Genomic DNA, 23,764 nt, shown 5'->3' with positions numbered 1-23,764 from the left:
CTTTCCTCCTGAAGCTCACATGAACGTTTTACTATACAGCACTCAGGCCTTCTTATCAAAATTGTAGTTTGTGTTTATGGAAAACATATTTGGTTCAGTGAATTGGCTCCATTAACATTACTATTCTGCAGACTAAAATTCAAGATCAATTTCATATTCCCATCCTGATCTCTGTGTAACACTAAAAAAAACCACTTCGGACAATTTCACCAACAATATTTACATATCCAAAGATTCACTTCACAAACAAACGCCATGTAGGAATCGAGCAATAAAAACATCCAACAAACCCACAACAAAAAAGGACAATGAAGAGAAACTGACGTTTCAGCTGCAGAAATACATGAAAGTTAAAAGTGTTTCCCGCTTTTTTTTGAACCAGGTACAAACTACTGTTGCCTTGGCTTACAAAGAGGAGAGTACATGTTTGCAAATACTGCTAGGAAAAAAAAAGAAAAGCATGTTAGCCATCTGCATAGATTACCAATACTGCATCTGCTACATAATATGAAACTACATCTGACTATGAAACTACATCAGCCAGAACAGATACATTTTCTCTTAAGGAAAGGGGTGATCCAAAATGGGAAGCAATATTCTACTAGATAACAACCCACCTGAAAACACCTAACTAGCAGAAAATTGTTTGCCTGAAATCAAAATTATAATTTTTCATCTATGACCTCAAACTTGTGGATAATTTTCATCAGCAACTGTGAATCTTTGTAAAATGTGCATCTCCCTCATTTACTGGCTTGTCTTTTATGTCAGTGCAGTAAGCACAATATTACAAAATTATTACATTCTGTACAATTGATTACACATAGAGGAGGATGATCATGAACTGAAACTATAGAATTCAAATGTGATCTGCCGATGGCTGTTCAACCAATTGAGACCGCAAGACAATCAGCCTCCATGAGTGGCACTTAACTGCGAAATGAATGACAAGCAAACTAATAAAGGCACGGTATTCTTCAAATTCAGGGAGGCAGCTCCTGTGTAAACTACAAGAACCTTTGAAACTAAGGGACATATTTAGCCAGTACTGTTGTCTGTCTCACAGTATTCTCACCCTGTGGGTAATGGGGCAAGAGAACAAGCAACATAAATGACACACATATATAGATTTTTTTTTAAATAAATAGTTAAATTGTGTGGTTTACTTGGTTTGGAGAAGAAAGATGAGAAATTGTCGGTTTTGACCTCAATGCAAAGAATATCTGGAAGCTGCTGAGATTTCCAGTGAGTTTTACTTTCTAGGAAGTCACCTACCTTCTCATGGAGATCAAAATGTAGGAATAATCTAAAAACTTTGTTCAACTTCTGTACACAATAGTAGCAAGAACATTTCTAAACTTATTGGAAATTTCTCTATGTATTAAGAAAATTCGCTTTTGTTACAGAAATCAAATGGGTTTTGACACTTCAGCATAAATGAAAGATGCTAATCTGAAAGTCAGAGATTATATTTTCCTTTTTTTTTTTTTTTTTCTTTTAGGAACTGGAGGGTAAAGATACAAAGAAACGAACTTAGCAGCTAGTACTGAACTTTCAGTGATTCATAACCCTTTCAGTCAAGCATTTCATATGTGGGGTACCCAGCTACAAACCTTTCAGTAAAACCACATCAACTGGTTTACTCCTTTATATAGCATGAAGATATTTTTAAAGGGGTTAAGTGCCAACACCTCCTGCCTAGGTTAGGTCATCATACTGAAATAGCTACTGGTACTGTGAGCGGATAGAGATAACCAAGACACAAGAAACTTTGACTTGAAGGGTAGGTTTTTATAATGCTGTATTTCCTGATGTCATTTTCCAGATAAGGACAAATTTGTTATGTATGTGCTTAACTATGCTTTATTCTATACGAAATTCTTGCAAAGACCCTTTCTTTTAAACTCTCTATGCTGGTTTATGATGACAAATGCCATTAAAAGACACAGGCAATGCCTCTGCTTGAGAAGCTATGGAGAAGTTTGTAAAACTTATTGCTTGGATGTGTTTTGGTATTCAACCAGAAATACACTAACCTACCCTCACTTTCAAAGGGTGAGTGCTACACAGTCTCCAGAGAGCACATCTTTCCGTTGCTTCTTTGCAGCGTCTCCAGGATAAAAACAATACGTGGAGACAAGTAACTTCGTTTAGAAGGTCCTGGGCGCCTCAGGCATACCCTGATACTCCTGCAGAAGTCCTCTGTAAGCATCGCATTCCCTCCTTTCCTTTTCTTTTCTGTCCTACAAAGTATTTTAACCCGTCTGACCAACAGCCTCCCTCACGGCGGGTATTTCGATGGCTCCCCTTTCTCACAGGCAGCCGAGGTGTCGCCTCGCGAGCCGCGCGGGGCTGCGGGCCCGCGCTGAGCAGCAGGCGGGGGCGGGCAGCCGCGGCGGGGGGAGGCGGCCGGCCGGCCGGCGGGCGGGCGGCCTTACGTGGAGCGGAGAGGCGGTGCCCGCCCGTGCGCACCAGTCACGGCTGCGCGCCGGCGCCGCCTCCCCCACAGCGGTTAGTGCGCTAGGCCGGCTGCCGGCGTGGGACGGAGGAGGGCGGGAAGGCGCTTAACTGAAGGCTGGCACGGTTATATCTTATCTTCTCTCACCTCTCCCCCTCGACCCCCAACTTCCCTCGCTCCCTCCTTTGCCCCCCTCTCGGTGGGGAAGGGGCCGCTCGGCCCAGTGCGGCCCAGGGCTGGCGGCGCGGCGCGGCGGACGGACGGGAAGGAGGGGGGGAGGGGCGGCGGCGGGCGCCGAGAAGAAAGCGGTAACGGCCGCCGCGCGCGCGCGCGCGGCTGCCAGCCCTCCCCTCCCCCTCCGCCCCGTCGCGCGGTGCCCGCAGCCCGCCTTCCCACCACGTGACCCCTCCTCCGCCCTCCCCCTCCTCTTCCTCTCGGCTCCATATTGATACCGAAGGAGGCGAGTCTGGTCACAAAATGGAGGTAACTGCCCGCCGCGCGCGGGGAGCGGGACCCGCTAGGCGAAGCTGCGCCAGGGTGGAGGGCGAGGTGGAGCGGCCTCCCTCCCCCGCGGCAGCAGAGCTGCTGTAACTCTCCGCCGGAGCCCCCGGGCGGGACGGGCTCGGAGCGTAGGGCGCGGCGGGCAGGCGGGGGCACGTCGTGGTGCCCCTCGCGGTTCCCCCCGCCGTTCCCGCTGCCGCCCCGGAGCGGCCGCCGCCTCCTCGTAGCGTTTCTGCCGCGCTCCAGACTCGTTTTTCGCCGCGACATGGTGCGGTAGCCCGCAATGGCGGCCGCTGGCAGGAAGAGGGAGGGTGCGGGAGAGGCTGCGCTTCCGCCCTGCGGCCCCTCGGGCACAGCGACTGCGGCCGCCATTTCGCTGCGCTCCAGAGCGTGGGCGGGCGGCGGGGGGAGGCCTGGCCCTGGGCTTGGGACAGGGCTGTGGGTAGCAGGGCCTTCCTCAGCTATCCTGGGGGACACCGAAACGCTTAGGCGCGTATGCGGGCGAGAGTGGGGAGAAGCAAGTCCCGCACATGCGTGTGTCATTGTTCTGTCCTCCGTTGCTCCCCCCATGTAAGCTACCCGGAGTAGCGCGCTGGGGATATTCTTTTCCCACTCACTTTCCTCGGAAGAGACTTTTAAAGCATTAAGGTCATTTAGTGCTGTGCTTCTCGCTGAGGAATGCTGGTACACGTTGCAGCATCTCCCTAGTATCTCTCACCCCCTTTCCGAGGGAAGTTAGCACGTGTAGCGAGCTTTTGCTGCCCGGGGAGGTGGGGGAAGGCACAGTGCAAAGCTCTCTCAGATAGTTTCCCATTTCCCTTTCTCCACTCCCCCAGCCACACATGCACAAGAGCCACGACATTCGGTGGCATCCCGCCATGATCCTGGTAGGCAACAGGAAGAGGCAGTCTTGCACAAACCTTGGTTGAAATTTTCCTTAATTTGAATGAAGTCGAGATCAAATGCACGCTGGGGCAATTATCCGCACCCTACCTGGAGGGAAATACTGTTGTGATATCCCCCCTTGCTTTTCTTTCCTCTCCTCAAAAGCTAAGTTCTTTTGCTCAAGTATTGCAAGTAAAGTATGGTGAGCAAAAATGGTGCAGGGTTTTTTTTTTCCTTTATCTTGACCCCTTCATTGAAAGCTGAAACTTTAGAGAATTGAGAACAGAGAAACCAACAGGTCACGCTAATTTTTGTTCCTACACTAAAAGCAGAGAAGAAACTGGATCCCTTAGCAAAACAGCTAAAAATAACTTTTCCATGTAAGCAATTGTTTTAGCTGCTTCAGGGTTGTTGAATAGTTTGACAACTGGGAGGGACGATGAGTTCAAAGCACTTGAACATGCTTCAGTGAAGCTTGGAAACTCATCACATAAGTTATTAAGCTAATATATTGTTTTTTTCCCAGCAGACGTTCCTGTTGGCGTTGGGAATCAACTGCCAACACACTTAAAGCTGAAAATCTATTGTTTTGCTGTTTTAACTCTTAGGTTTGGCACAATATACTGTATGCACATTAGGTCCAACTTTCTTTAGCTATTTACAGAAAAGACCAATACATCTCCATAGTATTGTCTGAATGGACAGGTAAACTTCCATCTTTGGAATGTCTGTTTCGCCTCTGTTGTCTTACTTTTTGTCTCTGTAAGAGATACAGTGGCATTATAAGTTCCTTTGAGTAATGAGACATCTTCTAGTGACTTTCTGCTCATTATAACTAACAGATGTGTTCTGAGGCTACTTTCAGTTCTGTAAAGTTGCAGTATACAACTGTTTCAATGCTAGTTTAACTCAGCTGATAAAAATGTTCTGAATATTTTTATTTAGAGCTGAATATAGTATTTTGTTAATGTTAAGTATAAAAAAGGCTAATATTGACAGCTTTTTTAACAGCTTTCTATGAGGCAGAGTAGAATAGGGCTGAACAGGGCTGTGTTCCACTTCAGCTGATGATATGCATCAGCAAGGAGACAACTCTCTTCTGACCATGATGGCCTTCAGAGGCCATCATGGCAGAGACCATGCCCAAGAGCTTTATGTTGGCCAGCATGGAGCCTCACTGGGGAAAGCAGCAGGTGATAAAACCAGAGAGGGATTGCATACTTTTAATTACTTAAAAACGTATTTAAATAGGCTTATCCCTTTCCTCCCTAACAGTTCTCAAAAGTTTTATGTTGCCATACAGCTACTTCTTTAAAAGCCCTTGAATTGTTAACGTTCTGTTTCATACCTCCCCCGTATGACTTAAGGAATTGAACAGCTCAGTTGAAACACTTAGTATCATAATACCTCCTAAGTCAAACTGATGTTTGATTTAAAGGATTTCAAGAGCAGGTTTAACATTGTGTAGAGAGGAACTGAAGATAATACAAACACTTTCATGTTACTTAAAACCTTTAAAACTGTTAATGCATTAAACTGTGGTACTCATGATTTCACAGTTGAGTTTAATTTGAAGCTGGATTTTAACATGGAATTATATTAAATAATAATTTTCACTCTGAATAACAGTACATATTGGTCATTAGTAGAGACCTGCCTGCCTTCCCCTATGCAGTATTTGCAGGAATAAAACTTAAAAAAACCCAAAACAACAAACCCAAAAAGCACAACCCAAACAAACAAAGAACCCACCAAAATATACACCTAATCTCGTAAATATCAATGATTTTAATGCAGCACAAATGTAGTTTTACAGAAGCATCTTATTTAGTTGACAGTGTTCTATTTTGGCTACTATAATAAAGTTTCAAGAAATGTCCGAAGCAGTGATGAACTGTAGCCAAAGATACTAGTACAGTGTAGTAAGACAGATAATGATCTCAGGAAACTTGAAATAATGGAGGCTAAAGGGAACATGAATTTTTTTGTTTGAATGCTTAGATATGGATTCATTCACTGAGCTTACCTTGTGAAATACTTGATTTTTGTAATGATATGTACATAACATTGTGAAAAGTTGGGCGTGTAAATAGAGAGTACAGGGAAGTAATCAAATACATCACTTGGAAGCAAAAGTAATGCAGATGACTAGTGCTACCGATTGCTGAGGGTCAAGTGTTAAAATTTCTGATGTTGCAAGAATAGAATCAGTAAAGGATTCTTGCACTGGTGTTAGTGGAAAATACTTTTCCATACAGAAAACATTTAACACATCCTCTAGCATTCCAGTTTTGTAGGCTGCTGGATCACTGATTACAATACATTACCCATAAGATAATTCTAGTAAGCAGTAATTGCAAAATGTTAAATATTTTTGGATTTAAAATCTAGAGAAGTAGAATTTGATTTAGGTAGTGGGTTTGGGGTATCAAAGGTGGAATTTGCTTGCCCTGTACCAGTTGTATTCATTATAGTTGTGTAAGACAGTAATCAACATAGGTTGTTTTCTACAGATTTTAGCTAGTTATTCCAACAGTTGTAAAAAGACGTTTACTAGGGTAGCAGATGTTCCCTCTGCACCTCTTCTTAATCATGAGCAAAATAGTTTGAGGATTTTAACTGTCCTTTTAAATACTTACATTCTTCTCTACTTTCACCCCTCTCCCATTTCCGCCTATAAAGCCACACCCGTGCGTTGCAGCCAAAGAAGGCCCTGCTTCACAGGAATTGGGGTAAGTACTGACTTATCCAACCTGTTTTCTAGGTTTCCTAGATCTAAAAGAAAGGCTGAGTTAAGAGTACCCTTCCAAAATGGCTGCTCTTAAGGAAGAGAGAGATGTGGAGGACTACAAGAGGAAAGGAAGACGATCCTCACAGGTGAGAGGATTGCTTTTTTTTTTAATTTAAAAAGTAGCTTTAAGGGGTAAAGATTAAAAAAAAACACGCCTTAACCATTTCTATCTGATGTATGAATTCATAGCTTTTTTTTCTACCTTCTTCATCCCCATTTTAGTGGAGTAACTTTAAATCGCTGTATATTACAATTTTAAGGGGTGGGGTGTTATGTATAGTGGGGAAATTCTGCTTTTCTAGTTTTCTGTTATAACAAAACTGATTAAATGTATGTTTGTGATTAAAGCAAGGTATAATTATTTTTTTAAGAAATTCATGCATCCTCAGAGTATCAGCGGGAACTTGACTCTTTCGTATCTTCAAAGTCCTGTTTTTAGTGGGAATGAAGACAGGTTCTTTCTTTTTTTTTTTTTTTTTTTTTAATAAAAATGGTTGCCTAATAGTCACTGCAAATGAAAGCGAGGCTGTACTAAGTAAAAATAACTGTTTTCTTTTGCTTCTAGCAGAAATACCGTAGACTGAATAAGGTGCGTAGTATAGAGAAGATGTTGGGGCTGTTCTGGGAGGATGGGAGCTAGTTACTTTGGGGCAGGGTGTGGAAATGGGAGGGGGGGGAATAAAAAGTTTTGATACCCTTCAGAACATAAACTCAATTCTAAGATCAGCAAAGAGGGTATTAAATATGCTTATGTAGCTTATAACTGAGACGTTTTCTGATTGTTTATTTTATTTCTTTGCTTTCTAACATTACTTTTCCAGGGTGCCTGAATATTTTAGCTAGTTCAAACCAACTTTTTCTGGAATGATAACACTACTGCAATGTGGGAGGGCCTGTACAGTTGAATTAAGAACAAACCTTGTCCGAGTTGCATGTATCTGGTAGTGTGGTTATTTTGTATTGAAGTGCGGTGTGTAAAGTCCTTCTGGAAGGAATGTTGCAACTGTCCCACTGCTCTTGGACTTTGGATAGAATGTAACTCAGGTCGCTCGCTGGCTGTTTAATAAGCTCTTGTGGTTGACAAAAGTAGGCTTGGCCAGGAATGTACTGAGAAGCTATTAAGTTTCTACAGAAAATGTTTCACAGAGAAAGTTGGTGAGGCCCCAGTTGCCTGTGAGCTTTCCCCTGTCAGAAGGCGGTCTAGGGTTGGGCTGCCTGCGGGCTGGAGCACTCTCATCTTGTGGGTTTAGCCACAGATGAGCGTAGGTGCGGTGCCAGGCGCTCTGGGGACGCTTGCTGGTGTTACAGAGGGAGGGTGCACGGGAGGGCTCTGCCTGAAAGCAGCGCCTTTAGAGAGAAGTACTGCAGCTCCAAAAGGCTGATTATTCAAAACCCCTGCCATGTGAAAGTTAAGTTTATAGCAAACGCAGAATAAAGGCAACATCTATCTGCAACAGCGTTGGCAAAAGGTCTTGGGATTTCTGTGAAGATTAGGTGTTTACAGCAATCCCGGCGGGGGGTTGGTGCCAGGTGCCATTTTTTCCTCCTCTCTTCTGAGAGAGGTGCAGTTAGGCTGCGCTGAGCGTTCGGGGTTTTGGGTGGGACCGTAGGAACCGGCAGTTGGATTTCGATCGAGAGAAAGGGTGAGCAGAGGGAACCAGATGCTCGGGCAATGCCGGCCTCTCCCTGCCCTCCTCCTGGGCCGCCCTTGCCGGCCGGAGCTGTGCCCCCCCGCGCCGGCTCTTGCCCGGCGGCGGGGCGCTGCCGCGGCGCCACTGCGGCGCTGGGACGTGGCCAGCGCTGGCGGGGCGCGTGCGTTCCCGAGGCCCCGCCCCGCCGGCTCCATATTGAGGGTGGAGGAGAGGAGAGCGCTCACAAAATGGAGGCAGCCGGTGCTGCGTAGAGCTTTGGCTTGAGGGAGGAAGTCACTAGTCAGGGCTGGAAAGAAAGTTCCACGCCTCCTCAGAGCCTATTAATATGTTTGGGAAGTCCCTTTAACTGCTTAGGGGGGGAAACAAAGCTTCTTGCTGGCTGCAGGCAAGCTGGGCATTCTTACCGCTATTCCCCACCCCACCCCCCGCGAAGGAGTGCTGCAAAATGGCGTGCTGGCCCGCAGTATTGGCTGAGTGGGAGGGAGCCTGCCGATCCTGTTGAAGCAGTGTGGTAGTGACACTAGGGAGGAAGGGAGAGATGTGTTGTGCAAGGCTAGCTGCTCAGGAGAGGCTGCTGTTACAACTAGCTTGCAGCAGAAGTACTGAGAAGCAACATCTTGTGTGATAGAGGACAGCACTCTGAAAACCCCAGAGAGGCTTATCCCCAGTGAGAACAAAATGCCTGAAAAAAACCAACTAATTCCCAAAGAAAATGTTGCCTTTTATTTTTGTGGAGAGTTGCTATAACATAGGTGTGTCCTAAGGATAATTTCTCTCCAATAGAAGAGAGAAGTTGTAACAGTAAGTGTTTTTCCTCCCATATGAGAATGGCAGTTCATGTGCACATATAAAAATAAGCAGAAAAGGACTTCACTTTTCCTTTCAGGAGTGACCTGAAGAGTTCTGTGGTCATTCTTTTAAGGTAAAAGCAGTCTGAGTAGCTAACCGAAAACCCTGTAGCCTTGAGGGGTGTCAGAGAACTGTAAAAAGTCTGTCCAGTTTTTCCTTATGTAGGTTTTTGGTTTCGGAGAAGTCTAAACTCTACACTTTCACATAATAGATTTCTTTTAATATGAGTAGGTGAGTCTGAAACGCTTAATGTTGCCAGCTTTAACATAACCTAGCTAAAAAATAAGTAGTGTCAGTAGATTAAAAAAAATGCAATTACCAGCAGAAAACAATATTTCACTTAACCTAAAGCAGTTTCTATATACAGTAGGTGTGTCACCCTGTAGGATTTTAAGTTTACGTCCAGTTAGAAGGGAGATGTTTTTTTTAATTATACTTCTGTAGTCCAGACCACTTGGATGACCATAGGAAAGAAGCTTTGCTTTGTAGTCAGGGGACCACTGATTGTCAGTCATTTATGTAGTGTTCCTGTAGTAAAAAAGTTAGTGCCTTAAATAGAAAGTTGTTACCGAGAATGCTGGGGCTCTTTCTCGCTAAGTTTAGCAGGTGTAAGAGCAGGGATCTACTTCCCAGCCAGCTTTTCATAATCTTACGCATTGTTTCCTGTAGCACAACCTGAACATTTATAAGCCAATGGTTTCCTAAAGCAGTATATAATTCAGAAATTCTCTTTTGCCATGTATTGCTTCACAATATCCATTGATCTTTAGGGTGGTTATGCTGCATTCAAAGGGACGTACGCTTTTCTGACCAACCCTAGCGCCACCACCCCCTTTATTTAAACTGTGCCAGAGGTTAAAGCGCTTCACCTTCAGGTTTGAAGCAAGACATCTACATGTAGAAGTCTGGCTGGTTTTATGTAGTTCAGCTCTCAGGCTAATGCTGCATCTAGTCTAGGCTAACACACTGCAGCAGAAACAGTGAAGTCGTGCAGCATAGCTAGCCAGCACCTTGTGGAGTGTTTTACATGCACAAAAGAACCAGCTTGCTAAATAAGATTTTAATCTGGTTGCTTTTTGTAAGACTTCTCTGTCTTGGTGATGAGAGAAAGTTGTAAAATAATTTTCCATAAGCTTCTGTCAAATGTACGGGGATATGCCATGCCTAACTAAAAAAAAAAAAACCATGCAACACTGAAAGAGAGCAGAAACATGAATGCATATGTAAGCCCACTTTAATCGTGCTATAGAAAACGGGGCTCTGAAAATTAGCACATTTTAAAATGTGGCTGGTCATACATAGGTGATATTGTCAAGAGCTTCAGTTAAACTTAAGTTTGTTTTACAATGCTTGTTAAGGTACCACTCTTATTCCAGTAGTTGTAACCACTACTGGTCACTGAGTAGTCATTATTCAAGACGTTTTTTTATCTGTAAGGCATAAGTCCATGTTGATTCACATTTAAGAGGTATTTCCCATAACACTGAAAACCACATAGGTACTTCTATGGTCTTGCTTGCATGCACTCAACCTCCAAAATTATCTGAGTACAAAACTTAAAATTTTAAGGATATAAGAGTTGATAAATTCCTTCAAAATGCATAAAAATAACCTTTCAAAATGGATATCCCAAAAGACGAGACACTTAATTTGGACAATAACCTTTTTTTCTTGTACACTGTATTCTTAAATTTTTTATAGGTCCTCATGATTATGCTTCATAAAGTGTTAGGACTTCCCTTTATCTAGCATTCTATTATCTATTCATTGCTAATCCCTACAGAGCAATATGCAACTCGAACATAAGATAGGCATGAAATGAATGCACTTCCAGGGGGGTGGGGAGCAACCAAATTATTTAGTATATTGAAATCTCTTTACTGTTGTTTGCATTTGAGCACTCTTAAGTTGTTAGTTAGTTAGTGTTTTAATTAAAATCACACCTCATTAAGTGTTTACTATGCTGCTGTCTAAAGCCATTAGAAGTCTTTGTTTTTATGTAAATATATTCCACCTATTTGTAGTTATAATTTTAGTAATTCTGTGAAATTTTAACCCTGTGGTTTGTATTCAAAATATGTTTTTGATTTTTTATTTTGTAGGGCCATGAGCCAAAGGAGCCGGAGCAGTTGAGAAAGCTGTTCATTGGAGGTCTGAGCTTTGAAACAACAGATGATAGCTTGAGAGAACACTTTGAAAAATGGGGCACACTCACGGACTGTGTGGTAAAGTGTCAGATATTAGTTTACGCTTTTGAAAGGTTATAGGTACTTAATTTAGTGCAGAAATGCAGAGTACCCCCTATGTTTTTGCAGGTGATGAGAGACCCACAAACAAAACGTTCCAGAGGCTTTGGCTTTGTGACTTACTCTTGCGTGGAGGAGGTGGATGCTGCCATGAGTGCTCGACCGCATAAGGTTGATGGACGCGTGGTTGAACCAAAGAGAGCAGTTTCGAGGGAGGTAAGTTAGTGTTTCTGTTAACCTTATTTCCTAACCGTTACCTAATAATTTAAAACACTGAATGTAATTTTTGGTGTTGTAGGATTCTGTAAAGCCTGGGGCACATCTCACAGTAAAGAAAATATTTGTTGGTGGAATTAAAGAAGATACAGAAGAATATAATTTAAGGGAGTACTTTGAAAAATATGGCAAGATTGAAACCATAGAAGTCATGGAAGACAGGCAAAGCGGAAAGAAAAGAGGCTTCGCTTTTGTAACTTTTGATGATCATGATACAGTTGATAAAATTGTTGGTATGTAACTCTTTAGTGAGAAGTGACTTACGGGACAAAAGTGTAACATTGAATTTCAGAACAGCAGTGTGTGGAATGTAAGATGTTGGCATAATCAACTGCTTGTCTATTGTAAGAGATGGGGTAGATTTAATTTTCCTTTTAAAGTGTGGTCATGCCTTACAGTAGCCTTGTATGAGAGTTTTACAGCATATTGCTTTCAATGATTTGATTTTCTAACTCTCCTATTTCACAATTTTCTCTAGTTCAGAAATATCATACTATAAATGGACATAACTGTGAAGTGAAAAAAGCACTCTCAAAACAAGAGATGCAGACTGCTAGCTCTCAGAGAGGTGAGTTTGGAGTTGTGCATAGTTATTTTATGTAACTGGTTTTCAATTAATGTAATTTAAGTAAAACATTTTGTAGGTCGTGGCGGTGGCTCAGGCAACTTCATGGGTCGTGGAAACTTCGGAGGTGGTGGAGGGAACTTTGGCCGAGGAGGAAACTTTGGTGGAAGAGGTAAATGACTGGAATGTCTATGTAGAATGTGATTTCTGGGTTTTTATTTCCTGTGTTAGTTGGCTTAAACACTTACCACGTGTGTTCAGGAAAACATTCTCATCTGTTTTGTGTTCCAGGAGGCTATGGGGGTGGTGGTGGCGGTGGTGGGAGCAGAGGAAGCTTTGGGGGTGGTGACGGATACAATGGATTTGGTGATGGTAAGTGTATTGTTCACTCCCCCCTCCTCCCCCCCCCCACGTTATAATCAGCTGTAAATCTTGCCTTCACCTTGGAAACCAAGTCTACTTTGTTGGTAATGTTTTCTACATTGTAGAGCTGTGAAGAGTTAAAGGTTTTTTGTTTTCCCCGCAAAATGATGGGTGGAAAAAAAATACTCCTCTATATTTACCCTTTAAATAACATCATGTCATGAGGTCATGCAGCAGCTGTTTATGATTATTGAGAACTAAATGAAGATTGTGATGTCGGTTGAGACAACCAAAACTGAATAAAGCAGTGACCAACTAACATACCAGAAATCTTTTCAATCAACTGTAAGACTTTTCATGGCTCAGTAGTATCTTTTTCATGATGAAGTTTGGATGAGTATCCAAAATGCATCTAAAGAGAACTGTGGAAATTACCAAATGGCTGTGGAAGTAGCACTTGGGCGGGGGGGATCTGAGGCAAGTAGCATGTAGTTACTTGTGTCCTGATTCTATAAGCAGATATATGTAGTGATGCTGAGTTCTTGGGAACTATTTCCCAGTTTGGAACTACTCCATCAAAATATCGGAGACCAGATCAGCATCTGGAATACTAAGTCTTTCAGATATGCTTTATGTGATTAGAAAAAAAGAACGTCCAGTAGCTTTGACACACATGTAGATAAAGCTGTAAGTCTACATAAGAACTGTAAACCAGAATTCTTCTGAGGGTTTTGCCTTCTGAGTCATTTCAGTTCAGAGGAATGAAGAGGATGATAGAGAGTACTGACAAAGCCATTTGTGTAAAGAGACAGTTAACACATGTAATGGGTGGTGGTGGTGGTAGCAGCATGTCTATGTATTTTTGTGAGCCAGAATGAACTTCTAAATATTGTGCTTAAAGGGTATATATAAACTAAGGAGTTTTTTTGTTTGGACTAAGTAGTTTAGATAAATTATGCAACCGCAATGAATACAATACAGGGAAAACATTGTGGGACATTTTTATTTTTTGTTTTTGTTGTTGCATTGGGGTTTTTTTGTTGTTGTTGTTAAATGGACCTTTTCTTACCACTATTTAGCTTTGGTGTGTTTAGTATGACTCTTTTATTCAAAGGTGGCAACTATGGAGGTGGTCCTGGCTATGGCAGCAGAGGAGGTTATGGTGGTGGTGGAGGACCAGGATATGGAAACCCAGGTGGTGGATATGGAGGTGGAGGAGGAGGATATGATGGCTACAATGAAGGAGGAAATTTTGGTGGTGGTAAGATGCCAGCTTTAATTAGATACCTAGTTTTTTTAGGCAGGTCTGAATTGTACAATGCCTGAAGTATGATACTGCATAAAATGAGTTGTGCAATTAGGTCTTAATGCAGAATGCTGTGTTACATAAGGAAAGTTCTTTTCCCTCTGGGTCAGCTTTGATACACTCTACAACACTGTTTTGCCTGGAACTTACTTTTTAAAAAGCAGCAGCTATAAATCTGTGTGTGGAGGTAGAGTAGGAGAATTTTTAAACTTCTGACCGTTTGACGTATGCTGTTGCTACCAGATACCAGTTCACATCATGTAGATCACATCCTTCTTGGTGAGGAGTGTGCATCTAAGTTTCTATAAGCTTTTTTATCGTTCGCCTGTGAAATGAGCTACTCAAGTTACTTTTATAAAAGCAGTTCTTTTGCCAGTTACACATTCTAATTAGACTAACTGGAAATCACATAATTATAATACTCTTTTACAGCCTTAACTAGCGTAAACCCTTGATGAGTGCATTTAAAATCTATGTTAATATCTAACCAAAATACATCTAGCTACGTCTTGTTGTATGATCAGTTTAGCCGTGTTTTACGTGGTCAGTATTAATTTTCCTGCAGGGATTTCTGAACAATAAGGTTAACTTTTAAATCTGGGGTGACTTCTATGGAGGTCTTTAATGATAGACAGGATGTTTCTGGTAAGGGTATCCCACAAATACAAAACCAGCTTAGGTTCTTTACTAGAATTGTTGGAGAAGGAGCAGTAAGAACTTGGAAGGACTAATGCAAGTTTGGGGAGTTAAGCTGCAAAATCTGCTGCATACTTTATTATACCCTCTGATGTGTACGTGCAGCATGCTCGTTCCAGTTCTATCACTTTTTAGAGAAAAAAAAAATGGTACGTAGTTTACATTGTTGTAATACATGCAAAGCATTGGGCAGCGGAAGAATGGTGGTGAAACTCGTGTTCTTCTGAGTTTGGGGGCCTTAAATTTGGTCTGTTGTGTTAACTTCAAATTGCCTACTCAAAACTGTGTCAGTTTTCTAGTACAGCACGATGTTTTTCCACTTCAGTGGAATACCAGTTTCTGATCTTCAAAATGCTAAGGGTCTTCTGTCATTTGTACATTGTGAGTAGAGGTAGCATGCAAAGTGCTTGCAATTCTACTTTAAATTGTTTTAAACAATTACAATTTGCATTTATATTGGATGTCATAATTAGGCAAGCTTCCTGTCCTAAGCGTTGAACAAAAGTGGCTTTATAAATCTGCATTTGTTTCAGGTAATTATGGTGGAAGTGGAAACTATAATGATTTTGGCAATTACAGTGGACAACAGCAGTCTAACTATGGTCCCATGAAAGGTGGTGGCAGCTTTGGTGGCAGAAGTTCAGGCAGTCCCTATGGTGGTAAATATGATTTTGTACAGAAATTTTTTTTTTTTTTTGTTTAAAATTTCTTGTTAATTTTGTATTTCAATGTACACCCTGTTTTTTGTAGGTGGTTATGGATCTGGAAGTGGAAGTGGGGGCTATGGTGGTAGAAGATTCTAAAAATGCTACCAGAAAAAGGGTAGGTGTAATGCATATTTATAATGATGATTAATAATGTACAACTGTTCACTGAGAGTAATAATTTTCTTATCCTGTATTCAACAGGCTACAGTTCTTAGCAGGAGAGAGAGCGAGGAGTTGTCAGGAAAGCTGCAGGTTACTTTGAGACAGTCGTCCCAAATGCATTAGAGGAACTGTAAAATCTGCCACAGAAGGAGCGATGATCCATAGTCAGAAAAGTTACCGCAGCTTAAACAGGAAACCCTTCTTGTTCAGGACTGTCATAGCCACAGTTTGCAAAAAGTGCAGCTATTGATTAATGCAATGTAGTGTCGATTAGATGTACATTCCTGAGGTCTTTATCTGTTGTAGCTTTGTCTTTTCTTTTTTCTTTTTATTTTCCCATTACATCAGGTATATTGCCCTGTAAATTGTGGTAGTGGTACCAGGAATAAACAAATTAAGGAATTTTTAACTTTTCAATATTTGTGTAGTTCAGTTTTTCCACATTTAGTACAGAGAACTCTATAACAGAAATAAAATGTAGTTGAGGGTGTTTCCTTGTTAGTTAATAGAGAGGATTAATGCATTTCTCAATTACTATTTTGTATTAATTTAAAGTTAACAATAGAAACACCTATTGATTTGCAGTCTTAAGGGGTCTAGTCTCAGTGTATATATGTAACTGTCATTGACATGAGTTACATAGGCATACAGAGGGAAAACATCTGTATGTTGCATTATAGTTTGTTTAGATGTATAACTAGGATTGAGTTACTCAAATTAGTGTTTGTGAATTATAGAACTAAGCTTTACCTTAATGAAAATTTCAAATTACTTTTTGGTTTGTGCATATTTTTTTAATTTGTAGTTCTGTATTAGTACTAGCGCTTCAAGAAAATAAGGCATGATAAATATTTTAACAAGACCAACTTTAGACCCATTAAAGCTGTGTCCCGTCTCATTTGAGATGTATAAGGGATAACTGCAGTTGCTTAAGTCTTGGGTGAAGAGAAAAAGAAACTTGCTTTTTACCTTTATATTTACTGTAATTCCCGAGAAGTTAAGGTGGGGGGAATCAAGTGCCTGTTTCCTTGGGATATACAATGATTCTGTTTCAATAAAACTATACTTTGGGGAGGGTGGCTTGGGATTTTCATCCCCTTCCTTTGTCCCCATTTCCCTCCCCCTCGCACCAGACTGCACTGTTTTGATTGAATGAGGCGTCATAGTGAGAGTAATAGGTATGTTCCTCCATAACTTAATGGCTATATACTTTCTTGCATGCACCCTAGGCAATTTTCTGGACACATTCTTCTGACTGGGAGCCAAGGGTAGCGCAGGTGTAATCACTGACAGTCCCAGGTAATGCGTTCCAAAAGCCCGTTCACGAGGGGCTCTAAGTAGTCTAGTTCTCAAGCTTTTCCCCTTGCGAACGTCTACGCCCAGCTAAGAGCTCGAAGATAAAGCAAAACACCATCTAGTTGGATTTTACTGACTAGAAACACTTCCCACGATGTAGAATGGTACAGTCTCGAGTGTCCACAGCTAGAACGATAGTGTGTTGCAATTTGGTTTGATGCACTGGAGTAGCAAATCTTATCAGCACATACGGCTAGAAATGGTACTCAATTCTCACTTCTGACCCCCAAATCAAGGCGCTACAGTCTGTCCTTTTCTCAGCTGATGCGAATTCTCTCTCGACTATTGCCAGGACAGTGCTTTCTGTCAATTCAGACTCAGAAGAGTAGGGACCCAGTCAATAGAAGAAATACTCAGACACTTGGCAATATGGTATTGGAATTATTCACACCTGTTTCGCTTCTGGGTCAATGTGCAGTATAAGGTAAATGCGATTCCAGTGTAGGAATGAACCTGCAAAGATGTATGAAATGGCTCAAGGCATAATCAGTCATATTAATAATGAATTATAATTTTAAGAAGTAGTAGAAAAATGAGTGTGTTGTTTGAAAAAAAAATTAAACAATGTTATTTAAACACTGTTATTGGAGTGTATTTAGACTGCAGTACACTAAAACAAGGATCCGGTGTCAAGATGGTAGCCTCCAAACTGGATATCAAAGTCTGCTTATTCTTTTCTGTGGAGTTTTAAAATATCTCTAAAGCAAGAATTGGTGATTTAGTGAACGCTTCTGTTGTTGTACATATTAATTTGGGCTTGGGGCGGGGGGGAGGCTGTATTTCAATAAAGGCATTTTTTAAACAACCCATTTGGAGTTTGAAAACATTGCAAACTAAACCACAACTCACTAGGGAGTGAGCCACCTAACTACCGACTTGCTTTGTACGTTACTACGCCTAGAAGATGTGTAGAGTTGTACCCGGGGCCTGCATCTGATTGCAGGGACAACTGGAGGATGGGGTTGATGTCCCTTCTGACAATTGATCTGGTATTTCTAAATTTTTTTAGAATGTATTGACAGTGTTCTTTTTAACAGGGCCTCTTGTAGCTGTACTGTGACAACAATGTTAACTTTGAAAAATAGTGTCATAATAAACTTTATGAACAAGATCTGTATGCAACCTTTTAAGAGATGGATGTAAGTGATGGCTTTGTAGGTGGGTGGGGTAGCTTAGCTGTTGTTTGTGATGTGGGAAAGTGTAAGGACAGTGATTAACCAGCTTTAAAGAACCTAGGATGTACTTCTTTGATCCATACTTTGCTAAGGAGACTCATAAGACAGGACTTCAGCAGCCTATTGAGTATGGAGAAGTCAGCATAATTAAAGAATGACAAGGCAGCAGGAGCAACAGCTTCAACTTCCAGAAAAGTGAAGGCATAAGATACTGTGCTGATAGTGAGCAGCTTTCCAAAGGCTAGTTAAATCCGCTTATCACAGCTGAAATATCGGAAGAAAGTCTAGCAAGAGTTCTTCACCTTTTGGAACCTCCTTGAGTGATAGCTACTTGAGTTGACTCAAAATCAATAGGTCTAGCGTTTAGACCTGAAAGGAAGGGCAATGAGCATAGGTAAGGTTTGCCTTTAAAATTTTTCATGAATTAAAAAGAGTAGTGGGAGGTTTTTAAACAAGGTAAGAGTAATTTCTTTAATTTTCAGGTTGAATGAGAAGCTGCTGCTTGACAAAATGGGGAATGTCTTGCACATCCTCTTCAATTGAAGGTTTCTGACTGGGTAAGATTTGTAGCGTATAGTAAAACACTTGTTTAACGCTTATTTCCTTCTAGGCTTTCCTTTGCCAGCCTTTAATATCAAGGAAAGCCTTAAGTACTAAGGAGCAAGTATTCCAGCATACGCCATCCAGTGTTTCCTGCCCTGGATGAGGGTTGCTTGCTGGCATAATTGCTGTTCGAGAATCTTCTGATCCTGGCAGGTACAAAATTGCTGCGTGTCTGAGATCAACAAGACAGAAATGATAAATGTTTTGACATGTGTGCTCGAGTTCCTGTGGGGAATGTACTTGGGGTGGGGGGGGGCGGTAGGGGGCTGAGAAATTGTTCCTTGCCTTGTAATAGAAAGAGTCGCCTTACAGAAACCCGGGAAGGCGAAGACACTGAAGCGGGTCGTCACGGTTCTCAGTTGCGTGGGGTAGACTGCTGCTGCGCTCGTTCTGTAAAGGCACTTGGCACTGGTTAGAGCAGTGGTCCCCCCCCAGTGCATTAATCTCGGCTTTCCGGGCGGGTTTGTATTTATCTGTCCAGGTCAGAGAGTTCCCTTCCAGGTCCTGGTCCTTTCAGGCAGGGTGGGTTAGCGGAGGCCACTACCGTCACGTGATGCCCAGCTTTGAAAGCACAACCGCATTTCTACAGATGGATGGCAACAAAAGAGCTTTCCATGGGATCTGCTTTCGTGCACGTTGGTTCTTAACTCTTGGAACGTGTATTTCCTTTTCCGCATCTTCGATTGTTACAGGCCTGGGATATTTTTAACTCCTTTTACATAGTAGTCTAGTACCTATTTAAACTCAGCCATACATTTCTGAGTCCGCATTATTTTTGTGAAGCCAGTTTCTATTTTAGTGTTGGTTATGCTTCAGTTACTCAGAAAAATAAGGTCAAACGGAACCTATGCATTTCAGCTTAACCCAGGGCTTAGGCATGTTCACAGACTGGTTCAAGTATTTAAACTTGTTACCTGCTGTCTGTAAACATCCAGAAAGCAAGCTCTTGATGTTGTAATGTACAGTTAAAAGTAATTTACAATGGCAATGTTGAGATTTTCATATAATCAGGAGCTACTTAATGGAAATCTCACACTGACGGTATATATTTTTTAAAAAGGCTGACAACCGTTTTTGGTTAGCCACGGTGGAGCCGAAATTTCAAACTGCTGCAGTACGGTCACAGTCCGTCCTTGCTGTAGTACGCTAGGCAGCTTGTTGCTGAGGTGGCGAGCTCGCCTGTGGGCACCTGGAGGTGGAAACCCTTTGCTTTTCCTCCGCAAGCAGAGTTGCTCCTGTGAGCTCGCCTCGGCTTCTCTGTGTCGCAACAGGACCATTGCTCAGTTGAGGGCAAATGCTTTTGTACTTGGCGGCAGGGGGAACAATTTTTTAACAGTAAAATCTTGAAAATGTTTTAACAAAAGTAAGCTGTAACAAAAACTCTTTCTAGTTTGCATCCCGTTACTAGGCCTATGTATAGAGCAAAGCTCTGCCTTTCCTTAATGTCAGAGGACTCTACATCACTGCAGACTTGCTCTGTGCTCTGCAGGGATCGTTTTGCACCACGTATACAACTAGATATTCACTGTTAGAATTATTTTCACACTTGCATTTCCAACGCTCTTGTCAGACTAATTTGCTTAATTTCAGTTATTCATACCCCAATTTGTTCAGAAATAAACCTTGTCAAAGATAAACATGTCCTTAAGGAGTACTTGGTCAGGTCTATCTTTGTCCAAGAGGCACTTCCAAGAGTTAAGAATATTCTTTCCTGGCGAGGGTTTTCTATAGTGGCTGCTATTGAAAGCAGCAGCCGTAAATGGAGACGGGAGGTGTAAAGTTAACGAAGCATTGGTCCCTAAGCTGCCGTTCTACAGAAGTTTATTTGATGCCTAAACCTGTGTGTTGATCTAAAAGCAAATGGTACTTCCAGGTAGTAAAAATGGGTTTCCCCAAAAGGGGCCCAGGTCGATGGAGATGTGATAAAGGTGTTTTGTTCTTATACAACACTGAAATGAAACACAGCATCTTAACTGTGCTATGCTTTAAATATTTAAGGCGGGAAGGGGAACGCTCCTAGTCTTTCAAGCGTTGATTGTGTGATGTACTGACTTGCTGTCTTCGGTTCCTGTGTTTAAGACGTTAACGTGTTTTCATATACTGTCTCCGCTGCGGTAGAATATTCACTGGCTTATTGCGCTGTGGTCTCTGACGAGTGTTTGTATCTTAAATTGTGGGGAGCATGAAAGATCTTGAGTATCGCTACAATTCAGCTATCTGATGGATGATTCTTTTTCTGCTGTGGGTGCTACAGGTTGACATCTCTATCTAAGATTAGCTTTTTCCTGAACTAAAGTAATCCAAGTATCTCCGTAGAAGAAAAATGGCCTTCATGTAGAAGATAATATCGCAAGATTGGAAACAGAATAATATGTTGTAATAACTGGCAAAGACTTCAAGAGCAATGGTGCTAGTGTGCTGAGATCTTAGAACTTGTGGTTAAACAAGTTTAAAAATAGCATGGAAATGAAAAATTCCAGTATAGTCCATAATGGATTGAAATGTGTTAAAATATTTCAATTTTGTATCAGAATAAAGTGTATATTGTCAAATGACTTACAATCTCAATATGCGTGGCCATCACCTTTTTTCAGCGCTGTGAGGAACACAAAGCAGTCTTAAGTTATTGCAACACGTTGTGAGTTACAAGATCGTCTTTCTAGCTCGGGACTGCAAGGCAGAAAACCTTGGTTGAGCCCGGCTCCTCAGCTTCGCTTCTAATAGTTTTCAAACTGAACGTGTTGATCAAGAAACGCACGATCTCCAGGGGGAGACTTGTCGGTGTCTGAGGTCAGCGTTGCCATGCGTTAGACCGGGCAATGTCACTCTCAGGTTTGGGAACGTGCTCTGTACGGCAGTAACAATAAAACGAAGGATGTAGTTTGCAACCTGATGTTTTCACATACACCAAAACAATCTAACGTGGCGTATTTTTTCCTTAATGATGTTGGGTGTTTCGACGGAAGTACAACGTTCACTGTGCTCATGATATGAAAAATACTGGTTTAAACTGAAGGCAAGTTGTTGTGGTCCCTGTTACTTCAGACTGATGCTTTGCCTGGTGGAATTCAAACAAGGCTTCCGCATTAACTGCAGGTTTTTTGTTGTTGCTGCTCTTGGTAATGGAATGAGTGTCCCTGCGTTGGGTTTTAGACACGTGGGTGGCACAAATAGCGTGGCCCCTGCAAAGGCCGTAAGGGTGCCGTTTGCCTTTGGCTTTTGCGTTAGTGCTAAAATAAGGAACAAATTGAAGGGGTTTACTGAGGTCTCTATTTTATAGCCAATTTGTAATTAAAGTATTTATATTACAGCTAGAGAGAGCATTTTCTCTCCAAGTCAGACATTTGATAGCCTAGTTAGTGGCGGGGGGGACCCAGGAGCTCTTCTTCAGGTTCTCCATGCTTTGCCATCAGACCTGCCTGGGCATTAGAGCTACCGTGTATCAGTGTTGAAAGACTGTCGGGGGCCGTAGCTCGGCGCGCTTCCTCCTTAGTGCTCGTGCTCTACAATTGCCATCCTTAAATATGGGTTAGATCCTCTGGCTTTACGTGGCAGCAGTGTCATGCTCCCCTAGCGTGCACCCAGGCTTGGCGAGCGGTAGGGGCGTTTTCCTTCCTAGGCAGCGCTGCTGGCAAAGTCAATGGAGGCACATATGAACAACAGCAGCAAGAAAAACACCCCTCCCTGCTGCAATATCTTTGATTTAGTTTAGCTGGTGCTTGGCTGCCCTATCTAGAGCAAATAAACCTGCTTTGTCCACCAAATCCAGCCTCTAGGTTTTCTATTGACCGTTTGCTCCGAAAGGAGGAGCGCGCTGGCATTGGAGCGTGTCAAGCGCGGCGCCACGGGACGGACTGACAGGTTGCTACCAAGAAAGGTCGGTATAAACAAGGTAAGCAGCCTCCAAGTGCAAGCTGGGTCACCTGGATTTACATTTCCCAATGTCTTCTGCAAAAACACAAATGTCACTACTTGATGTAACGGGCAGAGCTCCTGGCACTTCCAGGGGTGTTGGAGATCTGAGGCTACAGTTTTTTCCGTGATTTCGCTGATCTGCTGCCTCAGGTACAGGTGTTTTGTGGGGCAGGACCTCACAGCAGGTAACACGGTAGGAGAGGTTGTGTCCGAAACGGTTACGTTTCTCTTAAGGTGGGCCAGGCTTTCTTCTGGCGCTTGGCCGTGACCCCTGCCTTTTCAAGGGGATATAGTTAATAGGATCACGGCTCCTGGCATTATGCTGCCCTGGAGCAAAACCGCCTTCTTGGGGAAGCTAAGGTGGCTACGGCTCTGCTTTCCCACCCCTGCTCTTTGGTCTGGTTAGCTCAGGTGGGACTGCAGACGGACAGAGACGGGGGGAGAGAGTTTGCACCAGGTACCGGAGAGGCCTCTGCCATTCAGAACCGGTAAATGAGTTAACAGGAAGATGAATGACGAGGTGGCAAAGATGGGAAATAAAAAATTATTTGGGGTAATAACAACGAAAGCTGATTGTGAAGAGTCACACTGATAGTACTGTAACCAGCTGGACAATAAAATAGCATCTGAAATTCTGTGCATACGGGGAAAACCAAAACCAGTACCTACATAATCATGGGCTCCAAGCTAGTTAACGCCATTCAGGTGAGAGGGCTTGGAGCCCCCGGAGAGCTGTAGGACAGCAGCAAACAGCAGAGAACAGCCAAAACCTGGAGACCACAGCATCCTGCATAGAACGACCGCTTTCTGTAGTTCCCCTTTGCGCCTTTTTTTTTTTTTTTTGAGGATGCTCAGAGGGTCCATAAAAAGTGATAGAGTCTGGAACTGGGATTAGGATAATCTAAAATTGTTCCTTTGGCTTTCATGGCCGGCCATGAGAGGAGATGCTTTCTGCCAGATATGCAACTCCAGCACAGTTAAAAAGTTTCGGAAATAAAAATCTCAAGACCGAATTCACCAACAACCGCATCATTCTATTTAGCATTACTCTAACTTTGTGAATAGTGAGCTAAGAGAAGGCTGCTTTCCTAATCTGATGTCCCTCTTTAAACCCTTTTCCCTGCAGCATTATTAAACAATCTTTGTGGGTCCTACTCTACCCTTTTTCAGTATCTCCAGTTCCTTCTTTTAAAAAAAACGTACCATAAGGTCTGGCAAAACAACTTGGTGTTTACTGTACTAAATGAAGTTATATTAT

The 23,764-nt window shown here is 42.4% G+C and overlaps 1 protein-coding gene across 22 annotated transcripts in view; it reads left to right on the top strand.

Moving 5' to 3' along the window:
* Window positions 1–2,449: 2,449 nt before the first annotated feature.
* The window catches only part of HNRNPA3 (heterogeneous nuclear ribonucleoprotein A3), a 30,896-nt gene continuing 9,581 nt past the window's right edge, over window positions 2,450–23,764 (top strand). Inside the window, exons 1-15 of one of the 22 annotated variants that reach the window (XM_087730238.1) lie at window positions 2,450–2,583; window positions 6,609–6,721; window positions 7,201–7,224; window positions 11,239–11,361; window positions 11,452–11,598; window positions 11,681–11,891; window positions 12,137–12,226; window positions 12,288–12,395; window positions 12,515–12,595; window positions 13,701–13,847; window positions 15,122–15,247; window positions 15,339–15,410; window positions 15,497–18,382; window positions 18,471–18,545; window positions 20,846–21,159. In XM_087730238.1, the coding sequence (XP_087586364.1) occupies window positions 6,656–6,721; window positions 7,201–7,224; window positions 11,239–11,361; window positions 11,452–11,598; window positions 11,681–11,891; window positions 12,137–12,226; window positions 12,288–12,395; window positions 12,515–12,595; window positions 13,701–13,847; window positions 15,122–15,247; window positions 15,339–15,391 (1,176 nt within the window). In that variant the 5' untranslated portion in view covers window positions 2,450–2,583; window positions 6,609–6,655 and the 3' untranslated portion in view covers window positions 15,392–15,410; window positions 15,497–18,382; window positions 18,471–18,545; window positions 20,846–21,159. Of the gene's footprint in view, window positions 2,584–2,789; window positions 2,942–6,608; window positions 6,722–7,200; window positions 7,225–11,238; window positions 11,362–11,451; window positions 11,599–11,680; window positions 11,892–12,136; window positions 12,227–12,287; window positions 12,396–12,514; window positions 12,596–13,700; window positions 13,848–15,121; window positions 15,248–15,338; window positions 15,411–15,496; window positions 18,383–18,470; window positions 21,160–21,185; window positions 21,480–22,360; window positions 22,484–23,764 lie in introns of those variants that run through there. The other 21 variants (XM_087730237.1, XM_087730239.1, XM_087730235.1 and 18 more) reach the window with 21 other exon arrangements.

This window comes from Nipponia nippon, unplaced genomic scaffold (assembly GCF_047370975.1).
Source record: "Nipponia nippon isolate SJK-2023a ecotype South Korea unplaced genomic scaffold, ASM4737097v1 scaffold_5, whole genome shotgun sequence".
Classification (NCBI taxonomy): Eukaryota; Metazoa; Chordata; class Aves; order Pelecaniformes; family Threskiornithidae; genus Nipponia; species Nipponia nippon.
The sequence above is the reverse complement of the archived record's forward strand: the minus strand, read 5'-3'. Positions and strand labels throughout refer to the sequence as shown.